The 15,910-nt window shown below is 39.5% G+C and overlaps 1 protein-coding gene across 1 annotated transcript in view; it reads left to right on the forward strand.

The window, feature by feature from the left end:
• The window catches only part of LOC121295484 (serine/threonine-protein kinase 26-like), a 62,679-nt gene that overhangs the window by 9,579 nt on the left and 37,190 nt on the right, over positions 1–15,910 (forward strand). Inside the window, exon 2 of the mRNA XM_041220138.1 lies at positions 5,879–6,109. Coding sequence (XP_041076072.1) covers positions 5,879–6,109 — 231 coding nt within the window. The remainder of the gene's footprint in view (positions 1–5,878; positions 6,110–15,910) is intronic.

Here is a 15,910-nt window from a genome sequence, read left to right on the forward strand (position 1 = left end):
TTATTTTGGTTTCAAGTGCCTTGTCTTGTTTTGTGTGTTTTGTTTAAATCTTTTTGTTTATTATTATTTACAATAAAACCCTGGACACCATAGTGTCACAGATTCATCTCCCTACCTTTGTTGTTCTTCATCCTTCTTCTGGTCTGACGTCACCCCTACAAAGCCATCCTGTTCACAGTAGTCACCGACACAGGAGACAGAAAGTTTATTTGAAAAAACCACACAGGTGCTCAGTTTTATTTTTTTTATTTATTTATTTTTTCAATGATTTCTTTTAGCCCGCAGAGGTCGCTGTTGTCCATGACCTGGCTACCGACGATGGTATTCAGGACCTCCAGAGTACCACGTCAGGGTACACAGTGGCTTTCTTTTTTCCACTCTCCCATAAAGGTGAAAAACCATGTCTCTGTTATGAAAGTCTTGAAAAAGTCTGGTATTTTTCTAGTATCATGGGAAAAAAGAAAATAATTCTGCGATTTGTATATTTTATAATTAATAATAATTAATCTCGAAAGCAGGTCAGCAACTCAATGGGCAGCTGTCTATTCAGTTTACTAGTAGCAACTATATTGCTTGAAACCAAATCCCACGAAGCTTACCCTGTGTAACACCCCTGACAACTTCTTGACAACTCAAGCAATCCTGTCCAGTCAGCGCACTGGTATATGTCAGATGACTGTCCGCGCCAGTGAAAAACAAAGTTTTTAAACAAAGTTACAGACTGGAATTACAGCTACTGTCCTCTGCTGACCAAGATTCACATTTTTTTTTTATCTTGTTGTTACTTTTATTAAATCGTTAACATTATTTCCCAACCCAGGAAAAAAAAATCAAATACAAATAAAATTTTGCTGCTGCGTAATTGGCACCGTGACACATTTTTCGATAAAACCTTTCAAAATCTTCTTGGGAACCGGTGAAGTGATTGATCTGAAACTTGGCATATATGATCAGCATGCAAACCTGCATCAAGTTTACGAAGCAGAAGTTGCTGTGATAAATTTTAATGTCAAAATGGCTGCCACAAATCTTATCAAAGCGCCTCTAAGAACAAACTGCTGCTATTTGAACACTGTTTGACCTACAAACGCCAAACTTGGTAGTTATTGTCCCAGTAAAATGGAATACAAATATGTCAAAATGGTTGTTTTATAAAAAAAGATGGCCGCCAGATGTACATTTACGTCCGAAATTTAAAACTGCCTCAGTTGACAAATGCTTTACATTACTAACTCGAAACTTCACAAGCATCATCCTTGACACTTTAGCAATACAAATTACTTTTAAGAAACTGGTGTTAAACCAAAATGGCTGTGTGACGCATTTCTTCTTGAAACCTCCCGAAATGTTCTTCTTTGGCACCGTTGAAGTGATTGATCTCATATTCTTCTCATATTTACAACTGCTTCAGTTTAAAAATGGTTCACTTGATTAATCCAAACTTGAAAACCATCGTGCCTGTGTCGATAAAATTTACAATTTCAAAAATGGCATTTGTGCGTTAAACAAGATGGCCGCCTGATGCATTTTTGGAAAAAAAAATGTTCAAAATCTTCTTCGGTGGAACTGTTGAAGTTGCTGATTTTAAACTTATTAACATATTGAGAACTAAAGACGCTTAGACGGGTACTGATGCTGGGGCTTGGGAGCCGTAAAACTGCCTGGCAGTTCAAGTTATTATTATTATTGGTAGTAGTGACAAATACTGTAATAAAGCAAATCAAAGAATAAAAACAGTACCAATATTAATAATTTATGCCTTTGTCCAAGATGACCTTCTTAACTTACTCCAACAGTTTATATTATTCATTTTGGATTGTCTTTTTACTATAACGAACAAAAGGCTTTGGACCCAAACAGAGTTGTTATAGCAAGGGTGTACTGTATTTGACTTGTATGTTTAATATACAACACTTGCACATTTTAATATATAATGCTTGCACGTTTGTTATTTCATTTTTGTTATTTTTCACCTGCAAGTATACTTGTGCCAAAATTGTCTGGTTTTAGTATACTGTGGCGTGCATGGGGAGGGCAGCAACAGGGCTGGTAGGTGACATAATCACACACAAACATAAGCCAGATATACAGTCCTTTGTACAGCAGTATTGGTGCTATGCTTTAGCGTGAGAGGTCCTGGGTTTGCGCCTGCCCTCCATCTGTGTGTGGGTTGCCTCGCCCAGTGTGATGCGCTTGTCTCCGTTAACCTATTAAGCTACATTGGTGTCAGAAGTGTTTGCAGGTACCCTGGCACAAACTCGTCGGACTGGGGCGGACTTGAGGCTGGCAGTGGAGAGTGTAGTGTGCACGGGGGGTTTGCTCCCGCCCTCTGCCTGTGTGTGGATTGCCTCACCCTGTGTGATGTGCCTGTCTGCGTTAACAGAGATCGCTGCAATACTATTGGTACCATTACACTATCCCATTTTGGCACTAGTATACTTGCAGTATACAACTTTTTATGTTCTTTTGTAAATAATGCAATGTCAGATTCTGACAAATACTTTTAGAAAAACAGGTGCAACTTCTGCTCTGGATCAAAAAGCTGTAATGCTCTTTGGCTACTCGGCTATGTGGATAACTATCGAAAAACTAGTAGAAACTAACTAAAACAAGTCTGGGAAAAACAAATGGAAGTCTGGAAAAAGTATGGAATTTTGATGTTGAAAAAGTGTATGCCCTGGTAAAAGGGTGTGGAGCTACGGTACACCAAGTCATCAACCTGGAAGTGAAGCGATGTGTTAGCCACGGATTGGAGGACTGGTTGCAGTCTTTAACCAAGGGGGTGTAGCGAGGTGATCTGTGATCCTGAGTGTTTTGTTTGTTTAAAACATGTCTAAAAAATATACTTGTTTGTTGTTGTTAGATAGCTAACGCGATCTGGAGCTGTCGCTAAAGGCCAGCACAAAACCCGAACAACACTGTACTTGTGTCACGATTAGTTCTATTTGCACCACGAACACTACAGCACTCACTGTTACTTGTGATCGTGTTTGTGTTATTTGTTATTTATACTGGGACTGTTATTTCATAATTGAACCCGTGGATTAAACAGAGGAATGCTGCGTATTGCCTGTTCTCACTATTGTTTACTGTTGTCATCAGACTTTGGACAAATAAAACTATAATTTCACAAGGACTTTGTTGTTTGTCCTTGTCTTGAGCACTGCATCATCCATACACAGGTGCGTATTTTTTTTTTGTAGTCTGTAAAACTCGCACCTGATGTTTTAAAGCTGATCACAAAAGGAGAGTGCAGTTGTTCTCATTGAATTTGTTGCAACGCAATGAAGCATTTAAAATACAAATGTATGCTACTTTAAAGTTATTCTACGTTCCTGTGTATGAGGATTCCAGACCCTCATGATTTTCTGTGTAAAAAAGTGCCTCCTATTTTCTGTTCTGAATGCCCCTTTCTCTAATCTCCATTGTGACCCCTGGTCTTTGTTTCTTTTTTCAGGTCGAAAAAGTCCCTTGGGTCGACATTGTCAATACCTTTTAGAATTTTGAATGCTTGAATTAGGTCACCGCGTAGTCTTCTTTGTTCAAGACTGAACAGATTCAGTTCTTTTAGCCTGTCTGCATATGAAATGCCTTTTAAACCCAGAATAATTCTGGTCATTCTTCTTTGCACTTTTTCTAGTGCAGCAATATCCTTTTTGTAGTGAGGTGACCAGAACTGAACACAATATTCAAGAGTCCTTCTTTAATTTCAGTAGCTCCCATATGATATTTATAATGCACATTTTTATTTCCTGCGTGCAGTACCTTACACTTTTCTCTATTAAATGTAATTTGCCATGTGTCTGCCCAGTTCTGAATCTTGTCTAGATCATTTTGAATGACCTTTGCTGCTACAACAGTGTTTGCCGCCACTCCTATTTTTGTGTTGTCTGCGAATTTAACAAGTTTTCTTACTATATACCAGAATCTAAATCATTAATGTAGACTAGGAATAGCAGAGGACCTAAAGGAAGATACTGACAACATGCCCCACATGTCATCCAGTTCCTATCCAGTTTTAAATAACTTTAGCATAACTGAGGCAGAAGTGTTAAAGGGACTAGGAGCTCTTAAAATAAACAAATCCCCTGGGCCGGATGAGATCCTCCCAGTAGTACTCAAAGAAATGAAAGAAGTAATTTACAAACCGCTAACCAAGATCATGCAGCAGTCTCTTGACACAGGGGTGGTACCGACAGACTGGAAAATTGCAAACGTAATACCGATCCACAAAAAGGGAAACAAAACTGAACCAGGTAACTACAGACCAGTAAGCCTGACTTCTATTATATGCAAACTTATGGAAACTATAATAAGATCCAAAATGGAAAATTACCTATATGGTAACAGGGTACTGGGAGACAGTCAACATGGTTTTAGGAAAGGGAGATCGTGCCTAACTAACTTGCTTGATTTTTTTGAGGATGCAACATCGATAATGGATAATTGCAAAGCATATGACATGGTTTATTTAGATTTCCAGAAAGCTTTTGACAAAGTCCCGCACAAAAGATTAATTCTCAAACTGAACGCAGTTGGGATTCAAGGAAACACATGTACATGGATTAGGGAATGGTTAACATGTAGAAAACAGAAAGTACTGATTAGAGGAAAAACCTCAGAATGGAGTGTGGTAACCAGCGGTGTACCACAGGGATCAGTATTAGGTCCTCTGCTATTCCTAATCTACATTAATGATTTAGATTCTGGTATAGTAAGCAAACTTGTTAAATTTGCAGACGACACAAAAGTAGGAGGAGTGGCAAACACTGCTGCAGAAGCAAAGGTCATTCTGGAGCGACCAGAATTATTCCGGATTTAAAAGGCATGTCATATGCAGACAGGCTAAAATAATTGAATCTGTTCAGTCTTGAACAAAGAAGACTACGTGACGACCTAATTCTAGCATTCAAAATTCTAAAAGGTATTGACAGTGTCGACCCAAGGGACTTTTTCAACCTAAAAAAAGAAACAAGAACCAGGGGTCACAAATGGAGATTAGACAAAGGGGCATTCAGAACAGAAAATAGGAGGCACTTTTTTACACAGAGAATTGTGAGGGTCTGAAATCAACTCCCCAGTAATGTTGTTGAAGCTGACACCCTGGGATCCTTCAAGAATCTGCTTGATGAGATTTTGGGATCAATAAGCTACTAACAACCAAACGATCAAGATGGGCCGAATGGCCTCCTCTCGTTTGTAAACTTTCTTATGTTCTAATACTGATCCCTGTGGTACTCCAGTGGTTACCACACTCCATTCTGTTTTCTACATGTTAACCACTCCCTAATCCATGTACATGTGTTTCCTTGAATCCCTACTGCATTCAGTTTGAGCATTAATCTTTTATGCGGTACTTTGTCAAAAGCTTTCTGGAAATCTAAATAATGCGGACAACACAGGAAACATTATGTGCACAGTATACAGTTCGTTGTGTTTGCCCCGCCCCTATTATATATTATTTGCCCCACCCCTATTATATATTATATATGAAGATCATATGTGGAATCCCCCATGACAGCCCCCTTGCAGCAATATTACACTGAAGTTCTTCTCCTCTCTCTCTCTCTGTCGATGCAGCCCTGCCAAGGAGGCTTCCGGATTTGGCGTGCAGTCCGCCATTTGCCGACTAATGGTGTATGCGGTTAAAAATCTTTATTAAGACACTCGTTACACTAATAAAAAACACCACCGTTAAAAATAATTTTCAAAAACTTTATTATAGTATATTTACATTCCTAATGCAATGTAATTAAAACCCAATTGCTCTCCTCTTGCTAGAGCTTTGATACAATACAAATATTGCAATTAAACAATTAATTCACCAGACCATCTGAAGACAATGCCTGTTACAATACCTGTGTCCTTCTCTTTGCAGAACAGCCGGGCAGATCCTGAGGAACTCTTCACCAAACTGGAGAAAATTGGAAAGGGCTCTTTTGGGGAAGTCTTTAAAGGAATTGATAATCGGACACAAAATGTGGTGGCTATTAAAACCATTGATCTGGAAGAGGCAGAAGATGAGATAGAAGACATTCAACAGGAAATCACTGTTTTGAGTCAGTGCGACAGTCCCTATGTAACCAAGTACTATGGATCCTACTTGAAGGTAAGGTATATTACATGTCTTAGATTCAGTAGTTTAGGACAAACCCCCACAACACAGAATCTGTGATGAATAGTATTTATTTCATGATTATGAAACAAGATGTATGTTTGAGCTGAGAGTTCCCCTGTGGTTGAGCATGGAGTAATTGAAAAAAAAAGGTTGACTCGGTTTCTTTTATAAATATCTGTTTTTCATAAAAATTTCACAGTATTTTATACATGTCAGAGGTCTTGTTAATGCACATTTTTGCGTTCTAGATGCAAAATAAATCTTGGATGGAAAAATATTTTGTCTTGCATTCACAGTATGCACAGAATGGAAAGGGACGCAGACATGCATATTTGTGATAATCTATTACACTGCGGCAAAGTGACCATAATTAAAAAAAAAATAAATAAAAAACGGTTCTGCATTTAAACTGGACTTGATTTAAAGTGCACTACAGACCTGTAGGTGGCAGCAATAAGCCTCATATTTGGCTTATGCAGCAATATTAAGAAGGATATTTTGCTAAGCAGTATTTCAAACAAACACTCACATCTTTGATATTTGAACACTTGAACATGCAAATCTTAATTCATGCAAGCAAACTGAAAATTGATCTTTGGAGGAAGTGTCAAAATAAGTGAAAATACACTCCCATATGGATTATTAACAGCATTATACTTCTTCATTGGTAATTTACCCTATTCACATTATATAGTTAGTTACAAATCTATCAACCTATTATTTATTTTTTAAAGGTTGTAAACATACCCTGGTCAGTGTACCTGGGATCCTGTACCCATTCCGGGGCTCCACGTTTATTACGATTTTTAACTACTGGCCCCACAGGCCACTAAGTTAGTGTTTTTACTGGCCCGGATGCAGTTTTATCTGGCCCAATATATTTATATATTTTTTCATGATGTTTCTAACTGTGTATGGTAACCAAAGAGAGCCCACATCTCAAAAGAAAATGGTTAAACAAAGCCTTTAAATATATGTTACTTCAGCCATTTAACATGCACACATTTCTGTGCTTGTCAGAAAATGAAAATACTGTATTCAAGATTTGAAAATGTATGTGTACAAATAGTACACATTTTTTCACAAGCAAACCCACAACCAAGCTGTTACCATATGGTCACAGCAACGCTTAAACTGAATTATAATAATCCTAGTTACGATTACATGAAAATAAAAACAATTCGAATAGCATATTACATATTTGAGTACACAAAAAACCCATACACATTAGCTACTAGTAGAAGCAAACACGTCTTATTTTTTTTTAATGATGATGCTTAACACGTTTTGTCAGTCTTAAACTGTTATTTGCATATAAGGACCCTAATTAATTTTGCAATGCTTGTAATAGCAACATTCTACAGTGATCATGTTTTGTTTGAAAATTTTGCCAATTTTATTGCCTTGTTTTTAGCTAATGTTAATGTTTTTTTTTTTTTTTTCTGAATATCATGTATTATGCATTTCTCTGTATTTAAAGTATTATGGACTTGTTACTTCATCTTGTAAAGCACTTTGTGATGGTGGTCCACTATGAAAGGCGCTGTATAAAATAAAGATGGATAGATTGATTAATGTTAACAAATCCTTGCATAAGTTCCGCTGTAATGACTGTACACAGCCACTGTACACGGCAGCTTCCAGGAGCATGGCACCGGCGAACTTTGAATGTGTAAACTGAAATAAAATAATGTATATAGCAAGTGCTAAAAGAAGTAAGCCAAACTTGGGTAACATCAAAATTAGAAAGATAATTTTAAAGTTATGATGAATATAAAGGCATACTAAATGTTAAGCACAACAACGCAGTGACTAAATTAGAAAAGGCAAGATACTTGGATTTGGAAAGGAGTTATTTTTTTAACTCTGGACTGCAGTTCAGTGTAAAACATCTACTGTTGACTTTCTGTGACTGGATGGAGTAACGGCAACATTTGCGCTGACCATTAAAAGTACAACCAGGTGACCTTGTTTTGAATTATTTACAGGTTATTGAATAAACAAAGTAACTTGACTTCGATTCATCTGATGTCAGTACTTGATGACTAGTTGTAATTAGTAATGTTAAACTATTGTAGTGTTGGAATGTATTTTCTATTGTTTTAGACAGGTTACCATATTTACACTATTAAGATTATTTTATAAATATTATTTGTTGGAATTGAACAGATGATGTAGAATATTTAGGTTGCTATATGATAGGTGTTATTTTATTACACTACAGCAAAAATTATTTGGTGGTTTGTGCAATATTATGCTACTGTTGCTTTAATTGGAAGAGAGATGCGCTGTGACGTTGCTGCTCACAGAGTTCTGTATTTTAATTCAGTAAACAAAAGGAAAACCTTGTGCCTAAGGAAATAGGTTATTGAATGAAGAAATCTCATCTTGGCATTGTTTGTACACTTTATGAACCCAGCTAAACTAGTTTATAACTCTGATCCAGAATAGCGTCCACATACTTTGAAAACGTACGAGAAGTTGCAGCAGCATGCTGGACAGGAGACGTAGCTCCATGGCTACTGGCTCAGGGAATGGGGCCTCGCGCAGTACACCATCCATGTAGGTACACTTGCTTAGTTTGACATTCCAGTTGCCTGTGCCTCAACTATATGTGCTTGAGATCGTTTCCATCACCTTACATTGAGTATTCGGGCACGCCAGGTCTCCTGCCAACCCGCCCTCCGACGGGGCCTAAACCAGGGCTGCGATGGTGAAGTCTACCAGGGGTAACCCCGCTAGGACAAGCTTTTCCGTGCCTTCTAGATAGGCAAGCGGTGCAGCCTGTTTTAGCACGCTAGGACCTGAGACCAGGCGATCCCAGGAGGAGGTAACTCCTCCATAAAGTCTGGGAAGGCCGGGAAATGGTAACTGGGGCTGCAACGGAGCTGGGACTGCAGCCAGGGCCGCAGGTGCCTGTTTGGCCAAGAGGTTCAGGACCTGGGCCATCTGTCCATAATGTCCCTCACCTGCCTGGAACGCTTCACCCTTCTCACCTGTGGAGATGGGGAGCGACTATGGGATGCCTGTGCATTGGGGATGTCCAGCAGGAGGTCCTGGGACAGGTCATAAAAGAGGGGCTCTGGGGCTCCAAGAGCCGCCAACAGTCCGTCCACCGAGGAACTCGCCTTCGTGGCCCTCTCCAACCTGTTTTCCTTCACCTGGGGCTGAAAAGCCGCACAGATGCTATAGGCGACCATGTGCACTGCGCGCAGCATGCGTACTGAGCACCACGCACACAGAGTACCGAGAGCACTATGCGCACCGTGTACCGTGCAGCGGTATGTCTAGGTACTAACAGAAAGACAGTAAGGCAAAAGGTTCCAGGAAAGTGGCAAGCCAGCTTTCAGCACGAATGCAAGGGAAATACAATCGACTCGATTTGACTCGAGAGGGTCTTTTCTATCAACACACTCAGCTCAACACAGATGTCTTACTGTACTGTCTTGAGAAGGAAAAAGAGCAATGGCTTCCTCAGAATGACAGTTTTAATCGACCATGCCCTGCTTGAGTAATGAAGATCCCTTGGTTGCTATCGGCATGATTTAAGGCGGCCTGTCTGTGAGAGACGTTGCCCAGAGAATGAGATGTTCTGCTTCAACAATCGGCAGACTAGTCTAGAGAAACCAGGAAACCAGCTCTGTGAGGGATAGGCCACATCCTAGAAGGCAGAGGGTCATCAAGCCTTCATAAATGGTTTACCCCCCCCCAATGCAAAGAAAGATTGCAAAATGCACATTAAAAGAGTTTTAATTTTTATCCGCACACCAGATAATCATAAATTGGCATTTTAAATGTGACGTGTTCTAAATAAATATACATTCTGGATAACAAAATGTGACAGTTAAGCTTTTTAACAAGACATTTGTTCATTGACGACCTCATCGACTCACTTCAAAGCATTAGCTGATTGATTTTATTCACAAATTGAAAATCACATGCTACTAAGCTGTCAGTGATACATTAACTGTCAAACTGACTGATACCTGTGCTAAGAGTCCAAGATTGATACATGAAGGCTGTGGGATCAGTAATATCTTACTACTGTCTCCTGTATGTTCTGAATTTATATCTAAAATTAAGGCCTTGTGGTACTGGGTATGCATGCCTAGTTTTAAAATTGCATGGTTGTCCTGTACTGGCAATTTTATTATCGTATGGTTTATAAGAAAGAAATCAGCAGCCACAAAGAAAAGTTTTACCTGTTGCGTCTTAAGTCAGTGACAGTACTACCAGATATGCTGCCACCATCAGCTTCACTTTCTTCAGCAACGGGATCTATTGCATTTGCCAGCTGTTCTCCGAGAGATGGTGAAGTGGGACTCAAACTGTTGTGTCTGTTGTTTGTGTTTGAGTTTCCTCTGCATTCTCTATCCCCCCATCACATTAACTGGATTTGCGCAGGGTCTGTGACCTCAAGTTCTATTGCACAGTTCAAAGTGCCGCATCTGTTTTGCAGCTCTGACACTCATAGAATTGTGGTCTTTTATTTTATGGTATGTTAATTTTTTGGGCCTTCAGTTTTGATATTACCTATTTTTTGGTAACAATTCTATCCACACTCACGCATCATGTTGATGATTCGCCCATAAATTACAGCATCACTGTACATCCGCTAGAGTTCACGTCATATCTATAAATCAGTTGTCCAAATATTTCCTGTGTATGTTTGCACTTTTTTGTTTTATTGAAAAAACAAAAGCAAAAAAAAATAAGACTATATAGTGCTTTTTATTTTTTCTCCTTCTAGCTGGTAGCTAGTTATTTGCCAGGTTTTCTTGTCAGTGTGTTTTCATACACATGCCTTCTGTTTGTTCTCAGTTTGGTTCCCCTGGTTTTCTGTCACTGTGTTTTCATACACATGCCTTCTGTTTGTTCTCAGTGTGACTCCCCTCTTTCACCATCCTGTGTTAGTTGTGTCTAATGTGTGTTGACATGTTAGACACGTCGATACAAAAGGGAAGGGCTCTTTTGTCCCCAGTTCTGTGGTATGATAAGACCTGCTTTTCATCGTCATCAAGAACAACAACAATTAAGGAAACAAGCAGTTCCAGGGAGCGGCAGAGCACCGCCATGTCACCCCCAAAGAAGAGAAGTGAAAAATCCACACATTCCCGCGCCAGCTAAAACCGTGCCGGCCATTGCTGAGATTCCATCTGGGTTTGCATAGGTAATGATGCCCCCTTTCAGTGACTGCAGGAGTTTGAGGGCTCAAGACAGGCTCTGCCTCACCAGCCATGTAGCCTGAGCAGCAGTTTCTGGAGTGCACAGGAGCTAAACTACTCTGCAGATGCACCTGGCCTGGGAGATGATGTTTCAGTGGCTGTAAAGCGTACTTCACTTGTATACACAAATGTAGAGGCGGTTCTGAGAAGGATTTCATCCTCTCTCAACACTAATACCCTGACTTGTACTGAAGAAGAGCAGTTAGAAGCAGTAAGGAGAAATTATATCTTGATTGCTTTAATCAGAAAACACAGTAAATTGGTAAATCACTGTAGCTTAAATTCTAACAGCTGCGTGTCTTTTTCTGATAAGCTGAAGCTCAGAGTAGCTATACAAATACAGCGCCGTTCTGAGACAAGGGATGGGCGGAGCCAACAGCACAACAGATACAGACATAAGCCCGGCAGTCTTCCCAATGACAGCGTGGGAGAAGTACAGAGCAGTTAGAAGCAGTTTGAAAGCAGGTTGACAGCTGCAGAAGCTAAACTAAACTTTAAAAAAAAAAAAAAAAAAATCAACATGGTCTTCAAGCCAGTAATCTGTGACACCTGCATGATGTGGGAAATCCAAGAAAACCCAGCAGAGCTAAACCAAGTGTGCATAAAGTGCTTGATCGAGGACTTGCTTAAACTACTAAGTATACTAGAAATGGAGTTGCAGGAAATGATACAACAACAGGATCTTGAGGAGCTGGCATATTTAACTTTCCTACCTCATTACTTAATTTGTTTCTTTCTATTGTCTGAGAGTAGTTTGTCTAATATGATCTATGTAAATTGAGCTTTAAGAGGATGCTCAATGTTGTCTTTACAAAGTATAGTCTTGATGCATTTCCTCGGGTAACTTGCCAAACACAACTATTTGTTTTTTGTTTTTTTTTTGTTTTTGTGACAGACTAAAAGCCATCAGAGAGATAGAAGGGGGTCAAAACAGCTGGGTTCAGTAGGCAGAGGCAGGGAAAAAAAGAAACTTCATCAAACACAAACACCAGAAATCAAAATATCAAACAAATTTGAGCCACTTCAAAATTTAGATGATCAAAACTAACATCGAGAACGAAAGGAACAACATCCAGGACCCTACTAACAGTGGTGGCCAGCGGCAAAAAGAAAGGAGGTTGCGATTGTTGGGGTCGCCACATTGAGAAACACACCAAGTTCAGTTCGTAATTTGGACCCCCTTACTACAACAGTGTGCTGCCTTCCAGGAGCCTTTGTCACACACATCACTGAGAACATGGACAGGCTCCTAGAACGAACAAGAGACAACCTGGTAGTAGTCATCCACATCGGTACAAACAATATTAGAAGAGACAGGCCAAAATCCCTGCAAAGCAAATTCAGAGAGCTAGGAAGGAAATTAAAAGGCTTCACCTATCACATTCTACAACGATGACTATATGTATAGAGGGGACGGACTGCCCTTAAATAAAAAGGGAACCAGTCTACTTGGAGACAAGATCCTCAAGCAGGTTCAGAAGCATTTAAACTAGAAAGGAAGGGGGGAGAAATCAACAAAAAAACAGAAGGGAGACCGCATCAAAACAAGGACAACAACTCAGGTAAGACAGCAGTTAAATGTATTCTAAATGCTAGAAGTATCAGAAACAAAACGTTAGCCCTTAAAGATACTGCACTATCAAGTAACTACGATGTGATAGGTGTTACTGAGAGGGATGGAGACAAATATAATGTTAGTGGGTATACACTGTATAGGGAAGACAGGCATGACAGAAGTGGTGGAGCGCTATACATAAGAAACAGTCCTGAAGCCCAGGAGTTAAATCTGGAGGAAGAAAACAATGCCAAATCAACATGGATCAAAATAGTGGACAAAAATTCAAAGGGCATAATAATAGGAGCATGCTGTAGACCGCCAAATTCAGATGCGAGCAAAATAATCTGTTGTACAATGACAGGAGAAGCCGTACTAATGGGGGATTTCAACTTCCCATATAAAATGGGAAAACCCGATGGGGAGTACGACTTACAAAATTGAAATGGTGGAAAAGACAAATGGCTACTTCCTAACGCAATTTGTCAAGGCACCAACTAGAGGGGAGGCATGCCTTCATTTAGTCTTCTCAAATAATGAAGACGGAATAACTAAAACTGAGGTAAGAGAACCTTTGGCAAACTCAGACCACAACATTTTCTCATTTGAAGTGATTTTTAAAACCCCAAAAGTAATGACTAAAGTTAAGGTTTACAATTTTAGAAAGGCAAACTATGAGGGTATGAAACAGAGACTAACAGAAGTAGATTGGAGTAAAATAGAGAAAACATCCACAGAAAAAAGATGGCTGTTTTTTAAAAATAGAGATGCAAAACAATTACAGTGCCTATAGAAAGTCTACACCCCCTTTCAAAATGTTCACCTTTTGTTGCCTTATAGCCTGGAATTAAAATGCATTAAAATATTTTTTTCATTTATCTATACATACTACCCCACAACTTCCATGTGAAAAAAAATTCTAGAAATTTGTAGAAAATTAATAAAAAATAAAAAATGAAATAGCTTGGTTGGGTAAGTGTCCACCCCCCTTGTAATAGCTTAAATTAGGTCACGTGTAACCAAACACCTTCAAAATCACACACCAAGTTAAGTGGCCTCCACCTGTGTTAAATTCTAGTCAGTCGCATGATTTCAGGATAAAGTCAGCAGTTCCTGTAGGTTCCCTCTGCTGGGTAATGCATTTCAAAGCAAAGACTCAACCATGAATACCAAGGCACTTTCAAAAGATCTCCGGGACAGATGAGGGGATGGGTATAAAAGAATATCAAAGGTCTTGAATAGCTCTTGTAGAACGGTCAAGATGATTATTATGAAGTGGAAGGTGTATGGCACCACCAAGACCCTGCCCAGATCAGGCCATACCTCCAAACTGGACAACCGAGCAAGAAGGAGACTGATCAGAGAGGCTACTGGTAGGGTGGCAAGAAGGAAGCCATTACTCAAGAAAGCCCACCTTGAATCCCGTTTTGAAGTATGCAAAAAAACACTCAGGAGATTCTGTAGCCATGTGGCAAAATGTTTTGTGGTCTGAAGAAACTAAAATGGAACTTTTTGGCCTCAATGCAAAGCGTTATGTCTGGCGCAAACCCGACACAGCACATCACCCAAAGAACGCCATCCCTGCTGTGAAGCATGGTGGTGGCAGCATGTTATGGGGATGTTTCTCATTGGCAGGGACTGGGCAATTGATAAAAGGGAAAATGAATGGAGAAAAGTACAGAGAAGTGCTTGAGGAAAACCTGTTGCCCTCTGCAAGAAAGCTGAAACTGGGACGGAAGTTCACCTTTCAGCATGACATAAGAACATAAGAAAGTTTACAAACGAGAGGAGGCCATTCGGCCCATCTTGCTCGTTTGGTTGTTAGTAGCTTATTGATCCGAAAATCTCATCAAGCAGCTTCTTGAAGGATCCCAGGGTGTCAGCTTCAACAACATTACTGGGGAGTTGATTCCAGACCCTCACAATTCTCTGTGTAAAAAAAGTGTCTCCTATTTTCTGTTCTGAATGCCCCTTTTTCTAAACTCCATTTGTGACCCCTGGTCCTTGTTTCTTTTTTCAGGCTGAAAAAGTCCCTTGGGTCGACACTGTCAATACCTTTTAGAATTTTGAATGCTTGAATTAGGTCGCCACGTAGTCTTCTTTGTTCAAGACTGAACAGATTCAATTCTTTTAGCCTGTCTGCATATGACATGCCTTTTAAGCCCGGAATAATTCTGGTCGCTCTTCTTTGCACTCTTTCTAGAGCAGCAATATCTTTTGACCAGAACTGCACACAATATTCAAGATGAGGTCTTACTAGTGCATTGTGCAGTTTTAACATTACTTCCCTTGATTTAAATTCAACACTTTTCACAATGTATCCGAGCATCTTGTTAGCCTTTTTTATAGCTTCCCCACATTGTCTAGATGAAGACATTTCTGAGTCAACAAAAACTCCTAGGTCTTTTTCATAGATTCCTTCTCCAATTTCAGTATCTCCCATATGATATTTATAATGTACATTTTTATTTCCTGCGTGCAGTACCTTACACTTTTCTCTATTAAATGTCATTTGCCATGTGTCTGCCCAGTTCTGAATCTTGTCTAGATCATTTTGAATGACCTTTGCTGCTGCAACAGTGTTTGCCACTCCTCCTACTTTTGTGTCGTCTGCAAATTTAACAAGTTTGCTTACTATACCAGAATCTAAATCATTAATGTAGATTAGGAATAGCAGAGGACCTAATACTGATCCCTGTGGTACACCGCTGGTTACCACACTCCATTCTGAGGTTTTTCCTCTAATCAGTACTTTCTGTTTTCTACATGTTAACCACTCCCTAATCCATGTACATGTGTTTCCTTGAATCCCAACTGCGTTCAGTTTGAGAATTAATCTTTTGTGCGGGACTTTGTCAAAAGCTTTCTGGAAATCTAAATAAACCATGTCATATGCTTTGCAATTATCCATTATGGATGTTGCATCCTCAAAAAAATCAAGCAAGTTAGTTAGGCACGATCTCCCTTTCCTAAAACCATGTTGACTGTCTCCCAGTACCCTGTTACCATATA

The sequence above is a fragment of the Polyodon spathula genome, chromosome 20 (genome assembly GCF_017654505.1).
Source record: "Polyodon spathula isolate WHYD16114869_AA chromosome 20, ASM1765450v1, whole genome shotgun sequence".
Taxonomy (NCBI): domain Eukaryota; kingdom Metazoa; phylum Chordata; class Actinopteri; order Acipenseriformes; family Polyodontidae; genus Polyodon; species Polyodon spathula.